Source organism: Diabrotica virgifera, chromosome 3 (genome assembly GCF_917563875.1).
Source record: "Diabrotica virgifera virgifera chromosome 3, PGI_DIABVI_V3a".
Classification (NCBI taxonomy): domain Eukaryota; kingdom Metazoa; phylum Arthropoda; class Insecta; order Coleoptera; family Chrysomelidae; genus Diabrotica; species Diabrotica virgifera.
Window position 1 is genome coordinate 95,003,293 of NC_065445.1, and position 20,617 is coordinate 95,023,909.

At 34.0% G+C, this 20,617-nt stretch overlaps 2 protein-coding genes across 2 annotated transcripts in view; one reads left to right on the top strand and one right to left on the bottom strand.

The window, feature by feature from the left end:
* Positions 1-20,617, top strand: part of LOC126881945 (putative fatty acyl-CoA reductase CG5065) — a 210,224-nt gene that overhangs the window by 6,162 nt on the left and 183,445 nt on the right. The gene's annotated exons all lie outside the window — the stretch shown is intronic.
* On the bottom strand, positions 13,317-16,314 carry LOC126881949 (uncharacterized). Its single transcript, XM_050646692.1, has 2 exons — positions 14,148-16,314; positions 13,317-14,082 (listed from the first exon to the last, which is right to left on the bottom strand). Exons 1-2 carry the CDS (start codon positions 14,695-14,697, stop codon positions 13,574-13,576), a joined length of 1,059 nt encoding a protein of 352 aa, XP_050502649.1. The 5' UTR covers positions 14,698-16,314; the 3' UTR covers positions 13,317-13,573.

A 20,617-nucleotide genomic window follows, 5' to 3' on the forward strand; every position in this document is an offset into this window, starting at 1 on the left:
AAGAGATACTGAACCCACGAGAGAAGATAAGTATAACGTGAGATAATTTAGATTTTTTTTTAATAGTATAAAAAGGCACCCTGAGATTTTTTATTCATTTTTATGTATGATTTGCGACAATTAAATAATTAATCAAATAAATAATAATTAATATAAAATTAATAAGAAGCAGATCATAACATTATATAGCATACATGTATTATTATTATGGTGTATTCCACGAATATACGTCTGTTTTGGATTATCGCGACAACGAATATTTTAGTGTGCAACATAAGAAGTACGAAAGTATTTTGCTCTAATAATTACTCCAATAAACAACAATATAATTTGCAATTTACTTTCGTTCTTCATATTTTGCACAGTAAAATATTCGTTGTCGCGATAATCCAAAACAGACGTATATTCGTGGAATGGGGTATATTTAAGAAATTCGTAACGGAAAAATGGAGCACTCACAGTAGACCACCAAAAATACACATGCTTACCTTCCAAAAATTCAAGCTCCGAAATGTTTGGTTTACTAAGTAGAAAAAATACGATTAGTTTTTGGGCCATAACTACTTCAATTTTGAAGCTATCACAACTTATAAAAAACCATTTTGAAGTAATTAAAAGAGCTACAACTTTTATAATATGTAGTGAAAAACGTTTTATTTTGAAGGGTCAAAAGGCTCGAGAGAGACGGTGGTTGCGCTACCGCGCGCTCTTTAATCAATCATATCTTTGTCAATTTTTGTGTGATAGGAAAAACAAACAAACCAAAATTTTTGTTAAAAAAACCTATTTTTTTATTATTACACTTTTTTACGTATCTTTTATTATTTTTGAGATATTATGAAAAGAAGGTGGTTTTCTTTTAAATTCGAATTTTTTTTTTCTTAAAATCGTGATTTTTTCACAAAGTGTGTGTTCCAAAGCAGCGAAACTGCTAGAATATATCAAACTCTTTATATTAAAGTTGATTCTAGACGGAATGTACGATTAATTTTAATTTTGGTGGAAATGGCACTTATGAAATCCATTGATTAAAAAAAAAATTAGATGTTCCCAGTGGCGGCTCGTCAGAGGAGGCAAGGGAGGCTCAGCCTCCCCATAAATTTTTTACACACTCTACACTGTTTTGTTTATCATGAATTGCGAAAACAACAAGTACAACTCTCACTATTATACAACGTGTAAATTCCATATTATCACTAATTATCCATACGTACGGAGCATTAGCATTAGAACGCATGATCGCGTCTCAGTTTTATTACATATTATTGTAGGCAGGACCCTGGGTTATTCCGAGATGCATGAACGGAGCACGGAGCCGGGAAGCCCAACAGTCTCCGTTGCTAATGCTCCGTGCAGCGTAGCAGGCGTTTAAGGAGACCCGGTCTCCTAACAGTGGCATCTACGGTGCCATCACACGCTGCCCGGAGACATACCAAGGGAGGCAGAATAGCTTCTCGGCTCCGTTGCGTGGTTGCGTGCGTCTCGGGACAACGAATTTTAGGGTCCTGACTAAAAATAATGAAAAATCTAAAAGTGCGAATTTTGTTATGCAATTTGGTATGTGGGGTTATAATAATATTTGGACCAACTTGCTCAAATAACTTTTTCCGATATCTCTAACTCAAAGCAAAATATCGGTAATTTATGGTGTTTTTGAATTCGCAGTAGGCCGCGTTTAGAATTAAAAAAATTCAGTTGAGTCTCTTAAAAAATTTGAAGCTTCATTATGTATGGACTCCAAAACTTCAAATCTGTATTTATTTTGATATGCGAGGTATCTATTTACAAATAGATGGAATTGTTAACAAATAAACGACACAAACTTTGGTATTAAACTTTTACAATTAGACTAACTATTTTTAAAATGATATGATATCATGAAATTATGAATTAGGATGATATTATGAAATGTAAATAAAAAATGGTCAAAAAATGGGGCCTTAAATTACATTTTTTGGCGCATTTTTTTGCTAGTGCAAATTTGTCTAGATATTTTACAGTTAGGTATAGCCTCCCCTATTGTAAAAATCACGAGCCGCCACTGGATGTTCCTCTTTTTTTCATTACAGCTCACTCATTTTACGTATAGAAAGAAGACTTTTAACAGTGCTCATTTTAAAGCTTATTTTAAGCACTATAAAATACTTTCTCATTAGCATGCATAAAATGTATTCGCTCTCCGCTAGGTGGCATTGAATACATCGATTAAATTTCACACAAAATAAAAAACGGCTTTGATCTTCAATATCTCGCTTAATATTGCACTCAAAACACTCTTTAAAAAAACAATTTGTTCATTTTTTTACCTGCTACAATTTTGTTTATGATAATATTATCGTTAAAATGCATATTTTTGGAGATATGTATTTGCAAAAAACTGTTGAAAATCGTGAGAAAATTCCGAATTTTCAATTGGCAATAACTTGAAATTAGGTTTTTGAAAAAACATTGTTTGCTTAAAATTAGGTCTTCTATCGATATCTGAGATTGTTTTGAAAAAAAATTTCCACCACCGAAAAGGGGTGGCAACCACGCCGAGGGTGAAAACGGAGTTCAGGTAAATATCACTTTTGAAGTTAATGGTAGGATAAGCCTAATTCCAAAATTTGATGTAAATCGGTTTATAGTAAAAAATTTCTGAGCTAAAAAGCTTCAATGACTGTACTATCAATTGTAGGTCCTAATAAGAAAAACAATAATTTCTATCCTTGTGGGATCGGTACCTGAAAGACCGCAGATGTTCGGATACAAAATTAGCGTCTTTTTGTAAACACAATGAAGTCGACTTTACTAAGTAACAAGACATTTACTCAACACACACATTATTACTCTATAATCTGATTACAAAATTAACTGTACCATGCCAATGGCCTTAGTTGTCGAGGCATTTAAGCTAAATAAAAAAAATTGTGGTCTAATCCCATATAAATATACAGCGTGTCCCGTTAAGTTGGAAACATATGGGAAACTTTTTTTATTATTAATTTTACGAAATTTTATTCTTCATAAAAAGTTCTGCATGGTCTAAAACCTAAGATTCAACCATCAGATATGAAATTTTGTCAATATTATACGGGGTATGTCAACAATATGAATTTCGTTCCAGAGTAAAGTAAGTTTATTTTTCTCAATATCGAAAATTCCTATTATGAAAAGTTGTTTGGAATTAAAAAGTATGATCAAATATAAGTACGATTGCAGGCTTCTAATTAAAAAAAAATTGCAAATCTTTCTCAAATTATGTATACCCAACATCGTTTTTAATATTGTTCTAAAGCTGTTTCTTTGTGGCATTTATATAATTTATTATTCTATTCTAACTGAGAAATAAAGTACATTTTTACTTAAAAAATCTTTTTTAGTTATTACACATATTATGATAACTCTTTTATTATTAATTTTACGAAAAAAAGTTATTCTTCATAGAAAGCTCTGTACTTTCTAAGACCTAAGATGCAACCATCTCATATCAAATTTTATCAATTTTACACGAGGTATGCTAAAAAAATTGAATTTCGCTCAAGAGTAAAGTACCTTTATGGTTCACAATATTTGAGTTAGAAGGATGTAATTGCATATTGAAACATAGTTTTTAATTATTCTAAACAACTTTTTATACTAACAATTTCCAATATTGTGAAAAATAAAGGTACTTTACTCTTGAGCGAAATTCATGTTTTTTTACATACCTCATATAAAATATAAAATTGATAAAATTTGATATCCGATGACTGCGTCTTAGGTCTTAGACTACAGGTGCAGAGCCTTTTTCGAAGAATACCTACCTTTTTTTTTGTAACATTAATAACAGAAAAATTATCATATGTGAAATAAATAAAAATGATGTTGGGTAGGTATCCATAATTTGAGAAAAATTTGCAAAAAGCAAATTTGAGTAAAATTTATATTTGTTGACATACCTACCTCGTATAATATTGATAAAATTTGATATCTGATGGTTGAATTTTAGGTTTTAGACCATGCAGAACTTTTTATGAAGAATAACTTTTTTTCTTAAAATTAATAATGAAAAAAGGTTTATAACGTTTAAGTTTTCCCAGTGTAGAATTTATTTCAGTTTTCATTGCTACATGGATTTTAACTTATTTCCCTGTAGATTCCAGAATCTCTAGCGCCGTGTTTTTCTTAGAAACACATATGTGCTATCGATAGAGTCGAATGTTAGACTTTAATAGCTTTCTGGTGAATGATATGGGCCTCGCATCCCATAACTCATCTTAAGTATTAGGTTCGCTAAGCCCTTTTACGAGTGGTAAGGAAATCTGTTCTTGAATATCTCTCACAATTTCCCATAATTTTGATTGGTCAAAACCCCACCACTCTCAAAGGACGCCAAAGATTCATAAAAACCACAAATTCTTAAAATTCTGCATCATTTGTGAGTTGAGTTAATATAGTCATTATGTGAGATCAAGTTTGTTCGTGTATTGTGGTCCCCGCCGATTAGGCAGGTAAGAGTATTAATGATTGTTTATTGGTATGTACAATAATTGTACAATTGCGTTTTCTATTTTTTAAAGGGTCCACCTTTCACCTTCCACCTTCCACCTATGCATTATGTTATCCAGCTGCTATTTTATGAACACTGTTAAATACTATTATTCTTTCGACTGTGTCGTAAAGTTGAATTTCTTCATGACCATCTTCCACACCTTGAGAGCCTGCCGGCTTACAAAGGGCCATCCTACCCTCTAACAGATGTTTTAAGTAAGTCACTCATCTTTTACTTATTGAAGAAATTAGTAGAGACGCCTTTGTTATGTCCAGGGCAAGGACAATTTTGTGTGCTTTCGTGAAATAAGTTCAATGGCCTAAAGTTTTCGCCCAGTTTGTGATAGTGACATTCTGAAAAGTAGGTCATACTTTTAGTATGAAGTTGATGATTATCTTTTTATTTTTAAATGGGTGATCATTTAAACTATAAACATTTACATTATGTAGATATTTTTCTGAGTATTATTAGAGTGTTATTAAGTATTGTTAGATAGGTATAAATATAAACAAAGAGCTCTTTCTTTTTTTGTTGTAAGTGAACGGTAAAATTTCTAGTTTTTATTTAGAGTATGGATTTTTTATTGTTTCGAGTAACTACAGTTCATTTTTTTTTGAGTTAATAATTAATAGTTATATTCATTCACTTACATTCCATTTTTTTAGTATTACTGTGTTGGTGAATACACCAATTTATATGCAGTGATTGTTATTATGTCGCCAACTTTTGTCTTATAGATTAACGGTTTAGGTATTTTTTGGTTTCTTAATTTTGTTGTTGGCGATCTTATACTGCGTATACACTGTACGTATTGTGTAAATATTGAGATTTGGTGGAGTATTTTAATAAATGTTACATTGAAACTTACGATGTCGTATTTTATTTAATTTTTTTACAGCTCAAGATTAGTACATTGATGTCTTATCGTAGCATTCTTGCTAATTTGTTATTGTTGTGTTATGTTTCGTTAATTATTGTTCCTTTGAGTATTTTTTGGTCAAAATACCTGGCGCCCTATATTTTCGTTTGAGTATTAAGTATTTCCGTTTCCTTAGAGTCCAAGTGTCAAACCATCAGTTAATGTTATCTATTTACCTTTTGTCTATCTTCGTTTCATTAGCTCTATTCACATACCATTGTTTATTCATTTAACACCTTTCATTGTAACAGAAGCCCAACCCAAAGAACCATGCCCACATCTCTTCCGACTGAGCAACGTGGCCTTTGTTTCGTCAATGTAAGCGATTGGACCTTTCCATCTTCGGTCATTCCTTATTCCATCCAAGGATAATATCGTCTTGATCCTTCTGGTTCAGCCTTCGTGACCTCTTGTCCATCTGATCGTTATACAAAATGGCGCCCTCTCGTGGAGCCTTATACAAATTACGTGGGACTTCTTCTGTTACCTATGGTTGCTTTATACATAATTTCGTAGAGCTTTGTCAATTGCCTTTTCGCGGGCTATACAAATTTTCATGTCTATGCGTGAAGCATGATTTTCTTTTTTATCATGTTCCTATTAGACCTGATTTTCTTTTTTTGTTCAAGTTTGGCTAATTTGCAGCTATTTTTATTGACAATATATTTTTGAGTTATTTTTCGCTAATAGATAATAATACTTTGACACATTTTAGTTTGTTTATTTCCGTTTTTAGTATTTAAATGTCAGTGTAGTACCTTACACTTTCATTCCTGCATTTTCGCATTCTAGAGTACCATTCTGTGAAGTATATAGTATAGTATCGATCTTTTTTCTTTAGATATATTTTACTTGAGTAAATTTGAGCATTTTTATTACTTTTCCTTATGTCAAAGGGATACGTCTTTTGCTATGTATCTAATTAAGGTAAAGGTATCTAGATCTTGAGCTGTGTATTTTTTGTAGCAAATCACAAAGAAGTTGTAATTGTTTAACTTTTTGATTTTTACGTTTATTTTGTGCCGTACTTTGCAACTTTTGTGATTTATTGTAGTTTGCTTTATATCGTTTTATTGTGCATTTTACTTTTTATATTTTTTGTATATGTATTGTGTTGCGGTATATTTTTTTGTACTGTGTTGCGTTTATTTTATTGCATTTAGGTACCGTTTTTGAGTTATGAAATGCTTTGTAACTGTTTTCAGAAGTAGCAATTATCACTATTATGATTGCGTCGTCTTCTAAAATTTTAAAGTACATGCTTCTTCGTCGTTCAACGATATTGTTCTGTCCGGTTTTATGACCAATCTTTTCTGACCTTGTAGAATAGTATTGTTGTAATGATTTCTGTGCAGTATATTTTTGGATTTTTATGTGGTTATGTATTTTTGATGATATCCTATTTAGTTGATATCGTATGTTTTTCAGTACCAGAATGTTTTGAGTGGTTTTAGAGAGTTTTTAGTCATGGCGTGGTGTTAGTCTGGAGAATGAAAGAGTCCTGCAGCTTTCCGTCATGCTATTGTTTTAGGTTTGTGATTTAAGTCTTAAATGAAAGAAGTTAAGCTGTCCATTCCAGAAATTGTTTTTGACAATTAGCTATTAGTCGCGAGTGAAAGACCTCGGCGCATGCTGTTGTGAAATATGTTTGAGAAATTATGTTTTACCACTCCAATATCAGCATTCTAAAATCTATTCGGTACAAAACTACTTCCAGTCCAGAAAATATTCCTTTTTTCAGTGTAGAGTCTTCGTTTACCGTTACGTAATCTTAATATTTTTCGACTAGCCTACGATAAGGTGGTTGACATTTCAAAATTCTTGTCCCACCCCCAATAACATCTGTCAGGGCTAGAGGTATTTAAGTGTGTCTTTTGACCCTAATTTCAGATAAAGAGGCGTAATGTTTTTATTAGCTTTTATTTAGCATATGTTGCAACCGCAAAAGCTTGTAGATACACTTATTTTGATAGTAGATATTTTTAAAGGGCTATGACCCTATTTTAGGTATTAATGAGATGTAAAAAGTAGCATCTTATTGCTTGTTTATATTTCACAAGTAGTTTGACTCGTGAATATAAATTTTCGATGTTTAGTTAGCAGATAATGCAAATATTTTTTGTTTCGAGTAAAAGAATTCGAGTAATTATTGTTAGTTCTGTCGATAGTTTGGGTGAATTAGGATAATGTCTTGGCAATTTTGTGTCGGCTAATAAAGGGTGAAATTTTTTTGTTAAATACAGGCACGTACTAGGCCCAGATGTATTTACAGAATCAATTTTATTCTTGCGGCTTTCATAAAATAGTATTTCGATAAAATGTCGTATCTATTTAGGACCTAAGTCCCTATTAAATTGTGACACTCTCTACCTGTGAGCTACCTGTGATTTAACCTAACGATTTAAGTACCTTTATAATAATATTATCATATATATTATAATAATAAGGCGTCTAGTATGCGTAATTACTTCCGGTCCTAATTAAAGGTAGATTTCGACAATTATCTGAACTTTCCTTTGTTCATTTCTTTCTATATTTCTTTGTTGAGAACTCCTTGGCATGTTTTACTAACTTCTCTATTCCTTTTGTTTGAGTTCGAATTTATTCGTTACGTGAGATAGTAATTGTGCTTTGGTAATTTTATATGTTACTCGTGTTTATTTGCTTTTGTATTCTGTTTGCTGTTTGAATTTGTTTAGGCTCTTCCGGTTCATGTTATCGGGATAGCAGTAAATATTTTTTTTGAGTTAGTGTTCTATGAACATTATACCTACTTTGAGAATGTTTGATTGCGAAATGCTTTGTCCTAGACCGGCAAAGTGAAATCAAATAAACAAACCACTAGCTATAACTAGTGCGTCTGTTATTATTGAAGTCCCGGATGCAAGACTCCGTGGCAATTTTTGAGTTTAGCTCATGAAGTCCCGGATGCAAGACTCCGTGGCAATTTTTGAGTGTAGCTCATAAAGTCCTGGATGAGAGACTCCAAGGCACCTATGCGTTTAGTCGAGTTTGTTAGAACTCGAGTTTGTTTGTTGTTAGTGGAAGCACTATGACAAATATTTTTGTATTGAGTTTGCTTGTGCTAATTTTGCGTTTGGTTTTGAGTTAATTCCAATGGAGTTGATTTTATTTTAGTTGAGTAGATATTATTAAAGTTATTTATAATAATATCTTACAATGTATTCAGACATATCTTGTCCTGATTGCATTCCTTGTTTTTCTGGGAGTTTCTCGATTGAAAATTTTCCGCCGTGGTTAACCCCAGAAGACTTTTACGGAACTTTTGGCCAACTTGTTTTCTTTCCCTGTCATACAATTTCGACACTTTTTTGCTTTGATCTTGCAGTCAAAATCTTAGCATTGCTTGACGATTACCTAGTTACCGGTTGAGGGGACAACCATAACGAAGTTTGCCTACCTACCTAGTTGGCCACTCGCCTTTGTTGAGCTGGAGCAACCCTTATTTTCGCGTCCAAAACTTCAACATTGGTATGTTCCACCTTTTTAGTTTGGCTAGAGCCATTTGTGTAGATATTTGCCATTGGTCGTTGTACTTGCGAGTCAACGAACCATACTTTGAGTCGACTTTCGAGTTGAATGTTTAGTTTTATACTAAGGATTTAAGCAACACTGTAGGTGTTTGCTGCCTTAGTCGTTTAGAATTAGAGTAGTCCTTGTATATATAGTTCCTAGTTTTTGTGTTTTATTTGCGTTTAGTTTATCATAGAGATAACCCTTTTTAGTTTGGTGTTTGAGTTTTATTGCTTATTAGCTTTTTCCGATTTGGTCACTTGTGTTCAAGCACCTCAAGTACCAAAATTTATTTTAGTGTGTCTAGATCATTACCAACTGTGTCAGGCTACTGCTTGATGGTCAGTCTTTTGTTTATGGTGCTTACTGCAGACTCCGATTGTAAACAGTGGTATTACACCACGGTTTAAATCGTGGGGGGAAGCTGTATAACGTTTAAGTTTTCCCAGTGTAGAATTTATTTCAGTTTTCATTGCTACATGGATTTTAACTTATTTCCCTGTAGATTCCAGAATCTCTAGCGCCGTGTTTTTCTTAGAAACACATATGTGCTATCGATAGAGTCGAATGTTAGACTTTAATAGCTTTCTGGTGAATGATATGGGCCTCGCATCCCATAACTCATCTTAAGTATTAGGTTCGCTAAGCCCTTTTACGAGTGGTAAGGAAATCTGTTCTTGAATATCTCTCACAATTTCCCATAATTTTGATTGGTCAAAACCCCACCACTCTCAAAGGACGCCAAAGATTCATAAAAACCACAAATTCTTAAAATTCTGCATCATTTGTGAGTTGAGTTAATATAGTCATTATGTGAGATCAAGTTTGTTCGTGTATTGTGGTCCCCGCCGATTAGGCAGGTAAGAGTATTAATGATTGTTTATTGGTATGTACAATAATTGTACAATTGCGTTTTCTATTTTTTAAAGGGTCCACCTTTCACCTTCCACCTTCCACCTATGCATTATGTTATCCAGCTGCTATTTTATGAACACTGTTAAATACTATTATTCTTTCGACTGTGTCGTAAAGTTGAATTTCTTCATGACCATCTTCCACACCTTGAGAGCCTGCCGGCTTACAAAGGGCCATCCTACCCTCTAACAGATGTTTTAAGTAAGTCACTCATCTTTTACTTATTGAAGAAATTAGTAGAGACGCCTTTGTTATGTCCAGGGCAAGGACAATTTTGTGTGCTTTCGTGAAATAAGTTCAATGGCCTAAAGTTTTCGCCCAGTTTGTGATAGTGACATTCTGAAAAGTAGGTCATACTTTTAGTATGAAGTTGATGATTATCTTTTTATTTTTAAATGGGTGATCATTTAAACTATAAACATTTACATTATGTAGATATTTTTCTGAGTATTATTAGAGTGTTATTAAGTATTGTTAGATAGGTATAAATATAAACAAAGAGCTCTTTCTTTTTTTGTTGTAAGTGAACGGTAAAATTTCTAGTTTTTATTTAGAGTATGGATTTTTTATTGTTTCGAGTAACTACAGTTCATTTTTTTTTGAGTTAATAATTAATAGTTATATTCGTTCACTTACATTCCATTTTTTTAGTATTACTGTGTTGGTGAATACACCAATTTATATGCAGTGATTGTTATTATGTCGCCAACTTTTGTCTTATAGATTAACGGTTTAGGTATTTTTTGGTTTCTTAATTTTGTTGTTGGCGATCTTATACTGCGTATACACTGTACGTATTGTGTAAATATTGAGATTTGGTGGAGTATTTTAATAAATGTTACATTGAAACTTACGATGTCGTATTTTATTTAATTTTTTTACAGCTCAAGATTAGTACATTGATGTCTTATCGTAGCATTCTTGCTAATTTGTTATTGTTGTGTTATGTTTCGTTAATTATTGTTCCTTTGAGTATTTTTTGGTCAAAATACCTGGCGCCCTATATTTTCGTTTGAGTATTAAGTATTTCCGTTTCCTTAGAGTCCAAGTGTCAAACCATCAGTTAATGTTATCTATTTACCTTTTGTCTATCTTCGTTTCATTAGCTCTATTCACATACCATTGTTTATTCATTTAACACCTTTCATTGTAACAGAAGCCCAACCCAAAGAACCATGCCCACATCTCTTCCGACTGAGCAACGTGGCCTTTGTTTCGTCAATGTAAGCGATTGGACCTTTCCATCTTCGGTCATTCCTTATTCCATCCAAGGATAATATCGTCTTGATCCTTCTGGTTCAGCCTTCGTGACCTCTTGTCCATCTGATCGTTATAGGTTTCCCATATGTTTTCAACTTAAGTAGACACGCTACACGCTAATTAATAAACAGTTAGCGGCTAAATCTGTTTTTTCCGAAACAATGCAAGTTTTTGATCTATATTGACTCTTCTATATTAGCGTGATCCGTAGTTTAAAACTGTTTTTTTCCGATGTCGCAACGCCACATTATATGTCACTTTTCACATGTTCATCAAGTTTAGATATTTTTCATGTATAAAAATGTGACTAGATAAAACGTTTTCCATTATTTGTTTTCCACTTTTTTATGCCTTTGTCTGGAGATTTATGGGTATACATCTTTAATTTATATTGAGCGATTTTTTTGCATATTTTTTTAACGTGAAATTATTAACTGTACTAGTATACGTGTGTCGCTCAGTCAAATTTTGAATAATAGTAGGGGAGGAAAGTATGCTTAATTTACAGTCACTCGAGCGTTATGGAGACGTATTGGGTTGTGGTTATTAGGTCCTAAAATCAAAAAAAGTGGGGACTTTCCATTTTTTAATTTAATTTTCCATTTCCAACAATCGTTTTTTCCGATTATAGCGCCATCTATCCATAACTCGAAAAATGTCTCGAATAAAAGTTGCTTATTTTTACGTAAAAAATCTAAATCTGCAATAAAAATTTGGGGCTCCTATTTAAGATTTTACAGTAACCCCCCACCCCACCTTCGTGTGGGTCGAGTTTGCTACCATTCGATAGATTTTTCAAAAATATTGAATAATTGTATTTTTCAGTTTTTCGATATGATGTTCATTTTGCGAAATATCGCGGTCTTCGTAGGTATTTAAAATTTTAAATTTACCCCCACCCCTCTCAGTGGGGGTCGTGTTGTTTGGTATCATTCGATAGATTTTTGAAAGACATTGAACACGTATTTTGTAGTTTTTCGATCCGACGTTCATTTCGCGAAATATTCGCTTTTTTGTGAGTCTTTGTGACTCGCCCATGTCCTTACGCCCCGCTCAAATCGTGAGATTTTTTAAATATACACTCTTTTGCATGTACTTAACTTACCTTATCTTAATATGACAATTTCGAGTTTTTCTAAGGATAGATTTTTTTGGGGCCCACCCTAACGAACTCCCCTGTTTAACCCTACGTTAGTCACGCGGTTATTGCTGACGAGCTAGTCGCGCGGTCTACGATTGTAGATAAATAGTTTTTTGTCGTATAATACCGGATTTTGACAAAATTAACAAATTAATGGTTATTAATATGTTTATCTATGTCTGTACTTCGATATTAGACATGTTTTGTTTCTTGGCTTTCGTCATTTTGACAGCGGTAAAGTTAAAGACGAGGTCATGATTTTTTGGGTCTTTATTCGAAAGTAAATGAAAATGGTCACAAAAATAAGCTCAATTTAGTAAAAAACACAAATCTTTTTTATCTTTGAACTTATAAAATGATTAATAGTGATGAATAATAAAGAACAGAACAAAAAAGTAAACAAAGAACAAAACTATTAAATGGTAAAAGTAGCACAATTTTAGTCCGTCAAACATTCACTGCAAATGCCCCTGAGATGTGAGATGATCCTTGTAGCTAAATTTGTCACATTTTTGGCATGACCTTCTTGTTGACTTATTGCAAATTCGTGGACCAATACAACATCATCCCACGTAATTTGTTGGAATATTAGGGGGAGGGATACGACTTCTTGAACTCCGGGCAGTATAAGTACGCGAGCTCGTCGTCTAGCAGGGCGGTATAGTTGATCCATATTCAATTTGGGATTTGATTGGTTCCCTAGTCTTCAATAAAGTCGCTTCTTGAAACTTTTTCATTTATGTTATTAGCTTTATATACTAGGGTGGGCCGAAAAAAATTTTTATTTTTTTTTCTTAATGCTATACCGAAAAAAACTTGTCTCTATTACGGGTTATCAAAATGCAAAAAAGAAAAAAAATATATACCTAACCCCCAGCTAGCGCAACGCATCTGAATTTTCGAAATTTCACTAAAATCACAGTATTTTACCATTTTTTTTTAAATATCCAAACAGCTAGATATTGAACTGCTATAGTGAAAATCATTTATATTATAGTTATAAAAACACAATGAGTTATTGAAATATTACTTTTTTTTTTAATTTTAGGTGGCGCAAGGCCTTCAATATAGTTAATTGATCACTTTTCGAGTGCTAACCACTTTTATAGTGTAGTGCAGCAACTAATTTTTTTAAACCCACTACTCATGTGTTATTTTTAGAAATATAATGTTGATGGAACCTGTAGGAAAAATAAATAAATAGGCAATTTACATTTATCCAAATGAGTTTATTAATTACAAAATTACAAAATTTACGAATTGTCAATTCCCAGACTCACAGAATAGTCCGTTAAATGTTTGGAACTTTAAAATCTTGCTTGCTTGAAAAACTTGGCATTGAAGCTCTTGATAGCAGCGTTGTTCTTATGAATCCATCTCTGTTCTTGGCACCAACGAGTTTTGAGGAGGCTTCAGTTACCAATTTCACACAGCGCTCCACCGCTTGCGTGTGACACGGAAATTTATGGAAATTCCATTCTTCTGGTGTGTTGGCAGTTGAAATTTTGGCCCACATTTCTTCGTCAGATACTCTTCGCAACAACGGTGGTGGAGAAATAGCAGTAGTAGTCCAATCAATAATTTCATAATATTCGTTTGCCTGGAAGTTGAGTTTTGGGGGTTTAAAAGTTCGGACTAGCTTTTTATTGGAAGCTACGGTCCTTGATTTTATGATTCTTCTAAGCCCCAACTCTCTGATATGGGCCCTTTCATCAACAATCATACTGAGGAGCAAGTTTTCTGGATGCGCGAAAAACGCATTCCTTTCAATTACTGGATCAACCACCTTTATCAAGTTTTCTGGAAGGAATCGTGAAGATTTTATTAAATTAAAAACATGTTTGGTCCATCTGTAAGGTACTTACTTTTTTTTATCTTAAACCATACAGGCATGTAAGATTTAAGTATAAATTGTACCAAAATAAGATGTTCTTCAGAGGGACTTTCAACGCTCATATAAAGACGAAGAACTCTGTTCGCTGTTGTCAGCCATCGGGAATGGGAGATAGGACCTGGTTCACGAATTGCGAAGTCTATTGTGCAGGTGCCTGACTTGATAGCCAAACTTACATCCAGGAGATATTGTTGGTCTTTACTTAAGATTTTGCTATCGATGTCTGGAATCTCGCAATCAATGATTTGAAATTTTACTACTGGAAGTTTTTCACAATTTCTGAGTTGTGAGCCAATAGGACCACTAAAAGATTTTGGGCCAGTCGTTTCACCGTCCAAAGTTTGAAACAAGTGCCTGAACGGCAATTCGTTCAAATGCAAAAGGCAAACTCCCCACTGCAGCGGTCTTTTTATTTTTTCCTCGATTGTGTGAATTACACCGGTTTTCCAGCCTGTATTTGTGACGGTACCATCGCATCCAATTACTCCAATCAAGCTCATCGAGCGAAAAATTTGACTCATTCAAGTAGTCCAATATAGCACTAGCAATGTCCTTCGAAGTTCCAGTAGATGGCGTCACATGGCCAACATAAATCGAGCCAGGTTCTTTAATAATTGAAAAGTGTTCCTCTTTTGCACTTCTTCTGAAACACTTGTTATTAACTTTATCAATTTTTAAAGTTTTATCCTTTCGACCATCAAAGTATAGCCCTGGTATCAAGTTTGGTTCTTTTTTTATCGTATCTTGGAGATTTGATCTGCATAAATTTTTTTCCCTCCTAACCTTATTCTTATCAATTATGAGGAAATCATCCTCTTTCGTTGCAAGACCAACGTCATGCATTACACTGGAGGCAATAGCAGCTGTTGCCCTGTCCGAAACACCAAATCGGTCACTGGCCAACGCGGTATTTTTTAATTGTATCCGCATTTGCCACGGTTGTTTGCTCGGAATAGGAATATAGTTGTCACCGGAACTATCAGACTCTTCCTCTTCCATTGAGCTTCCATCTGAAGCTATTCTTGGTTTTGTTGCATCCTTAGAGCATGAAGGCTGCGAATGTGAAACTAGTGGGATGTTAGACGACATAACCTGATTTTTTTTTTCTTTACGTTGCAGTCTTTTGGTAATTTTTTTCGACTCCTTCTTGTCTAAATTTCCAATTTTTCCTTGTCCAAGATTTCTTTGGAAATACATAAACTTAAGTTCAAGCACCGGAATTTTTTTATATTTTTCACATTTACATGAAATTGATATAGGGCACTCACAGATCTCCGGGACCTTTTTGCAGTTGCAGGAGTATGCTATTTTACATTTACATGCAGATACATCAAAGAGTGATAAAGCCTTTTGTTTGAATTCCTCAATTTTCTCTTTGTACTTGTCTTTTTCCTTGTCACGCTTAAAGGACTTCATTAGATTACTGTAGCTAACGTGATATGAATTTATTAATTGAACAATTCTGTAGGGCGTCCTTGTTGGTATTGATGCTTTGTCAAAGACGGCTTTTACTTTTGGAGCGACAATATTAGATATCTGAGAGAAACTTACAGGCTTGTTACTTTCTAATGCTAGAAGGTACTGTTCGTGGAAACAGCTCCGAAGGACATCTTGGAAAGTTGGAAGCTTACTCACAGGCAATTCTCTCGGGTAGCCAAACAATGGGCAATCAAAATCACTGCGAGTTATTTTCTTGGCAGCCATCACGCACGTGAATTTAAACTCAAACTTCACTCAAAAAATTATAAAAACAGTTTGCACTATCAACTCACAGCTAATACACGTAAGTTTAAACGAATCTGCTGACGTAAACTGCCGAGTAACAGAGAACATGAAAAAACATGATCGTTGAGGCTGCTTCCAGTGCATTGTGGGTGTAGAGAGTATAAGTGGGGGAAGCTCGGCTCAGTGCCAACCCATTCCCCGAACGCACAGCTCATCTGCACTCGACTGTAAGATGCGTCATTTTCGTGTCCGTTGCGTTACCTCAGATTAATAAAATTATACTTATCCAATTATTTATTGTATTTTTAAAACTCTAATGTAAAGGGATATCACTATAGCAGCCCAATATGCAGTTATTAGGATGTTCAAAAAAAAATTACAAAAACTCATGATTTTAGTGAAATTTCGAAAGTTCAGATGCGTTGCGCTAGCTGGGGGTTAGGTATATATTTTTTTTCTTTTTTGCATTTTGATAACCCATAATAGAGACAAGTTTTTTTCGGTATAGCATTAAGAAAAAAAAATAAAAATTTTTTTCGGCCCACCCTATTATATACACAGCAGGCTACATATTATCTTTATACAAGGTGTCCCAAAAGTAGCGGAACGGTCGAATATTTCGCGAACTAAACATCGGATGGAAAAACTGAAAAAAAGTGTTCAATTATTTTCAAAAATCTATCCAATGAGACTAAACACCAACCCATACTACACCCTCTGGGGGCGGGGTGGGGGGTAACTTAAAAATCTCAAATGGAAACCCCCAGTTATTCTTGCAGATTCGGATTCGTTACGTAAAAGTAAGCAACTTTTATTGAATACATTTTTTCGAACTGTGGATAGGTGGCGCTATAATTGGGAAAAACCGTTTATCCTGATACCATAGGTAAATTATAGAAACGGTCTAATATCTCGAGAAATACACTTCCAAATGAGAAACAAAAAAAAGGGTTTTTAATACTTTTCGAAAACCTATCGAATAACACCAAACATGACCCTCCAACTCACCCCCTGGAGGTGGGGTGGGGGGTAACTTTAAAATCTTAAATAGCAACCCCCAGTTTTTATTGCAGATTCGGATTCGTCATGAAAAATTAAGCAACATTGATTCGAAACATTTTTTAGAATTGTTGATAGATGGCGCTTTAATTGGAAAAATACGATTTATTAGTGCCATCTATCAGCAATTTTAAAAAAACGTTTAAGATTTTAAAGTTACCTCCCACCACACATCCAGGGGGTGGGTTGGAGGGTCATTTTTGGTGTTTATCGATAGGTTTTCGAAAAATATTAAAAACCTGTTCTTTGGTTTCTCATTTGGAAGTGAATTTCTCGAGATATTCTACCGTTTCTATAATTTAGCTATAGTATCAGGATAAATCGTTTTTCCCAATTATAGCGCCATCTATCCACAGTTCGAAAAAATGTCTTGGATAAAAGTTGCTTACTTTTACGTAACGAATCCAAATTTGCAAGAAAAACTGGGGTTTCCATTTGAGATTTTAAAGTTACCCCCCACCCCACCTCCAGGAGGTGTAGTGGGGGTTGGTGTTTGGTGTCGTTTGATAGATTTTTGAAAATTATTAAATACGTATTTTTCAGTTTTTCGATCCGATGTTTATTTTGCGAAATATTCGACCGTGCCACTACTTTTGGGACACCCTATATATGTAATACAACTAAAAACTGGAACGCGTTTAGTCGCGCGGTCTACAGTTGTTGTAGACCAGTGCTCTTTGAATAATGGTAAAAAAAATAATGCAAACAAATCGGCGGCGTTTATCAAAATGAAGATTAAGTTGGAAGTATTAGTGACAGCTACTAAGCGGGATGGGGGCGTATGTGCAGTTTTCTGGAATTGGAGACCACTTAAAGGAGAGTGGCCTACGATCGTAGACCGCGCGACTAACGGAGGGTTAAGAGCCAATATATGGTAGAGGTATATCTTCAGGGTACCAGGTTTCTCCTTATATGATAATCTGACGCGCTCGAGTAATTGCAAAAATCCCCGCTTGGGCTCCCCTACCATAAGTAACGCCTCGTTCTCATACAATGTTCTGCACCTTTTCAGAGTATCTGATCTTATACAATATTATGGAACTACCTAAAAATACAGATTTAATTTTCATCGAAAAAATAGACATTGTGAGGTTACCGACCGAATCCTTATTGTCTCTAAATAGATAAATGTTTGTTATGTATATGTAAAGTCAGTTACACAATAATAAAAATAAAAGGGTAGTAAAAAATAAAAGAAAAATGTAAGAGAAAAAGATAAGAACTGAATACGGGATTCAACGTAATGTGAAATAAATTCAACCAAACGTGAAATAGCGAAATTTCTCTCGAAATTTGTTATTTGTGATCCTTAAGCTATACCAACCCCTAATTTATTGCATGGATCATTTTCCGATGAACTGGATGCCCTGTTGGTAAAATGACACAGTTCAAAGAGATTTACCATACAGGTGCTAAAACGTCCCCTTTCAACTGAGCTAGGGATCTGATACGATCAGTGCCGCGGTAATTTTTCTATGCAGTGGTTTTGGTCTAACCACGTTGTGTTAATAGGTTTATCATTGGACGAATTAACCAACTGAATAAAAATTCTACCGCTTACACTGGTGATGTATCGTCCTTACTCTGGGTCCGACCGATTTTATCAAAAAAGTAAATATTTATTAATTTTACAGTACTTTCGGGTGCCAACTGTGTGTAATGCTGGGGCCACAGTAACGCCTAATGCCGTTAATTAAAGCATTATTTGCATTACAGAGATGGCAAATAATGCGTTAATTAACGGCATTAGACGTTACTGTGGCCCCAGCATAAGAGTACTGAGTGTACTTTTTCCTTTGCACTGTTATATATTTTTTCTATCTCTCTTTGCCAATTTTAACTATTTATAATGGGAAATAAGCCACAATATTATTAACCCGCCGTTACACGCGTCTTCAATTGTGACGTGGTTGCACGCGTATGAGCGTCGCCCTCACCTACATAAATTCGACTTATTTCGAGGAAGAATGAATGTCAACATGTAAAAATATAAAATGGGTTGTACTCACATATTATAGAAAGTCTCGTAAACCAATTTTTTTTATTAATTTAACAAAACAAAAGTAAAAATAATATAGATCAAAAGCAAGTTTTCTTAATTTTCAATTTCAACAAGCCACTGAAGAAATTAACGTTCTTTACGCGAATTCATTTTACTAAAAATACAAATTAAAATTAAAAACTGTTCTGAAGTTATTTCTTTGTGGCATTTATGTAACTAACTATTAATATTTTGTATTTTGATAACGACGTCCGAGGTGGAATTCGAAACGTCAATAAAATCAATTTTTCAAGTTAAATTGTGACTTATTTCCCAATTAGAATAGGTAAATTTAAAAATGGGTTCTTAACCAGTGGCGCACCTAGAATTTTTCTCTGGGGGGGGGGTTTGCTTGGGCACCGAAAGTTTTTTGTATTATTTGTGAAAGACAAGTTACATTTTCCTACTTTCTTTTATATATATTTCTATATGCTCTGGGTGGGAGTTTAACCCCCAAACCCCCCCTCGGTGTGCCACTGTTCCTAACCTAATCCAAACAATAATATTTTAATTAAACCTACCTAAATATTAAATAAAACCCTAAAAGTTTCTTTGAGATAATAGAAACGTGATTTCACTGTGATTGCACGCGCAGTGAGGAATTCCCTCACTTGAAGAGGGATGTCTCTTCTTTCAACTATAACACAGCACACTGGCCGCCTGAAATATTCTATAACTTTTTCATACCCTCTCATAAACCATGCTAAAGGCATTCCTGGGTGCTTAAGGTTATCGTATTAGTTTACACAATTTCATTGGTTATAAACAAATATGGTGAGGGATTTCCTCATAGCGCGTGTAATGGCGGGTTAAAAAATGATTTTTATTAACGTTTCGACGCCCAAATCGGGTGCCGTTGTCAAAATACAAAATACTACTAACATAAACAAAAATGTTGTTGCTTAGTAAAAAAATTCTTCTAATAATTTATTTAATTTGACTCATTTATATCGGCAATTCAAATACATATGATACATTTTATAGTAGACGACTTTAAAATGATATTGCCAATATTTATGAGTTGCGTTCCTGGGACGACTTTACTGAAAGATAGTTCATTCGATTACATGAAATCAACTCCAACTCAAGAATATCCGTCACAAAAAAATCATAGCATGTGATCTGTCTTTAAAAAGACAACCACATGCAACGGTGACATTAAAATTCTCGCGTTAGAGATCTCAGTAGTAAATCACGAGGGAAAACAAGGAAAAACCTCGTGATACTATCCCGACATCGTAAGTATTTGGTCTTACATTTAATTTACTCTCAAAATTAATACCAAATTCTGACTTTACTATAATTTTGTTTAAATTATAAATAATATCAATAATACATCATGGATATATAAGTAATACTAAATTATAAAATATGTACTAACTCGACTACTTTGACTTACTAACTAACTATTGACTTACTAATTGTGGTATTTTCTTTCTATTGACTTCCTCTTTCAGTATGGATACCCACATATATATTACACATCAGTCGGGATAGTACCATGATTACCGGGATAGTACCGGGATTAGTATCATGATGTCGGGATAGTACCACGAGGTTTTTCCTGGTTTTCCCTCGTGATTTACTATGAGATCTCTAACGCGAGAATTTTAATG

Coding starts and splice junctions, on each gene's coding strand:
- LOC126881949 (XM_050646692.1), bottom strand. CDS start 14,697: ATGAGTCAAATTTTTCGCTCGATGAGCTTGATTGGAGTAATTGGATGC. Junction 14,083..14,147: donor ATGGTTTAAGATAAAAAAAA/GTAAGTACCTTA, acceptor GATTCCTTCCAG/AAAACTTGATAAAGGTGGTT.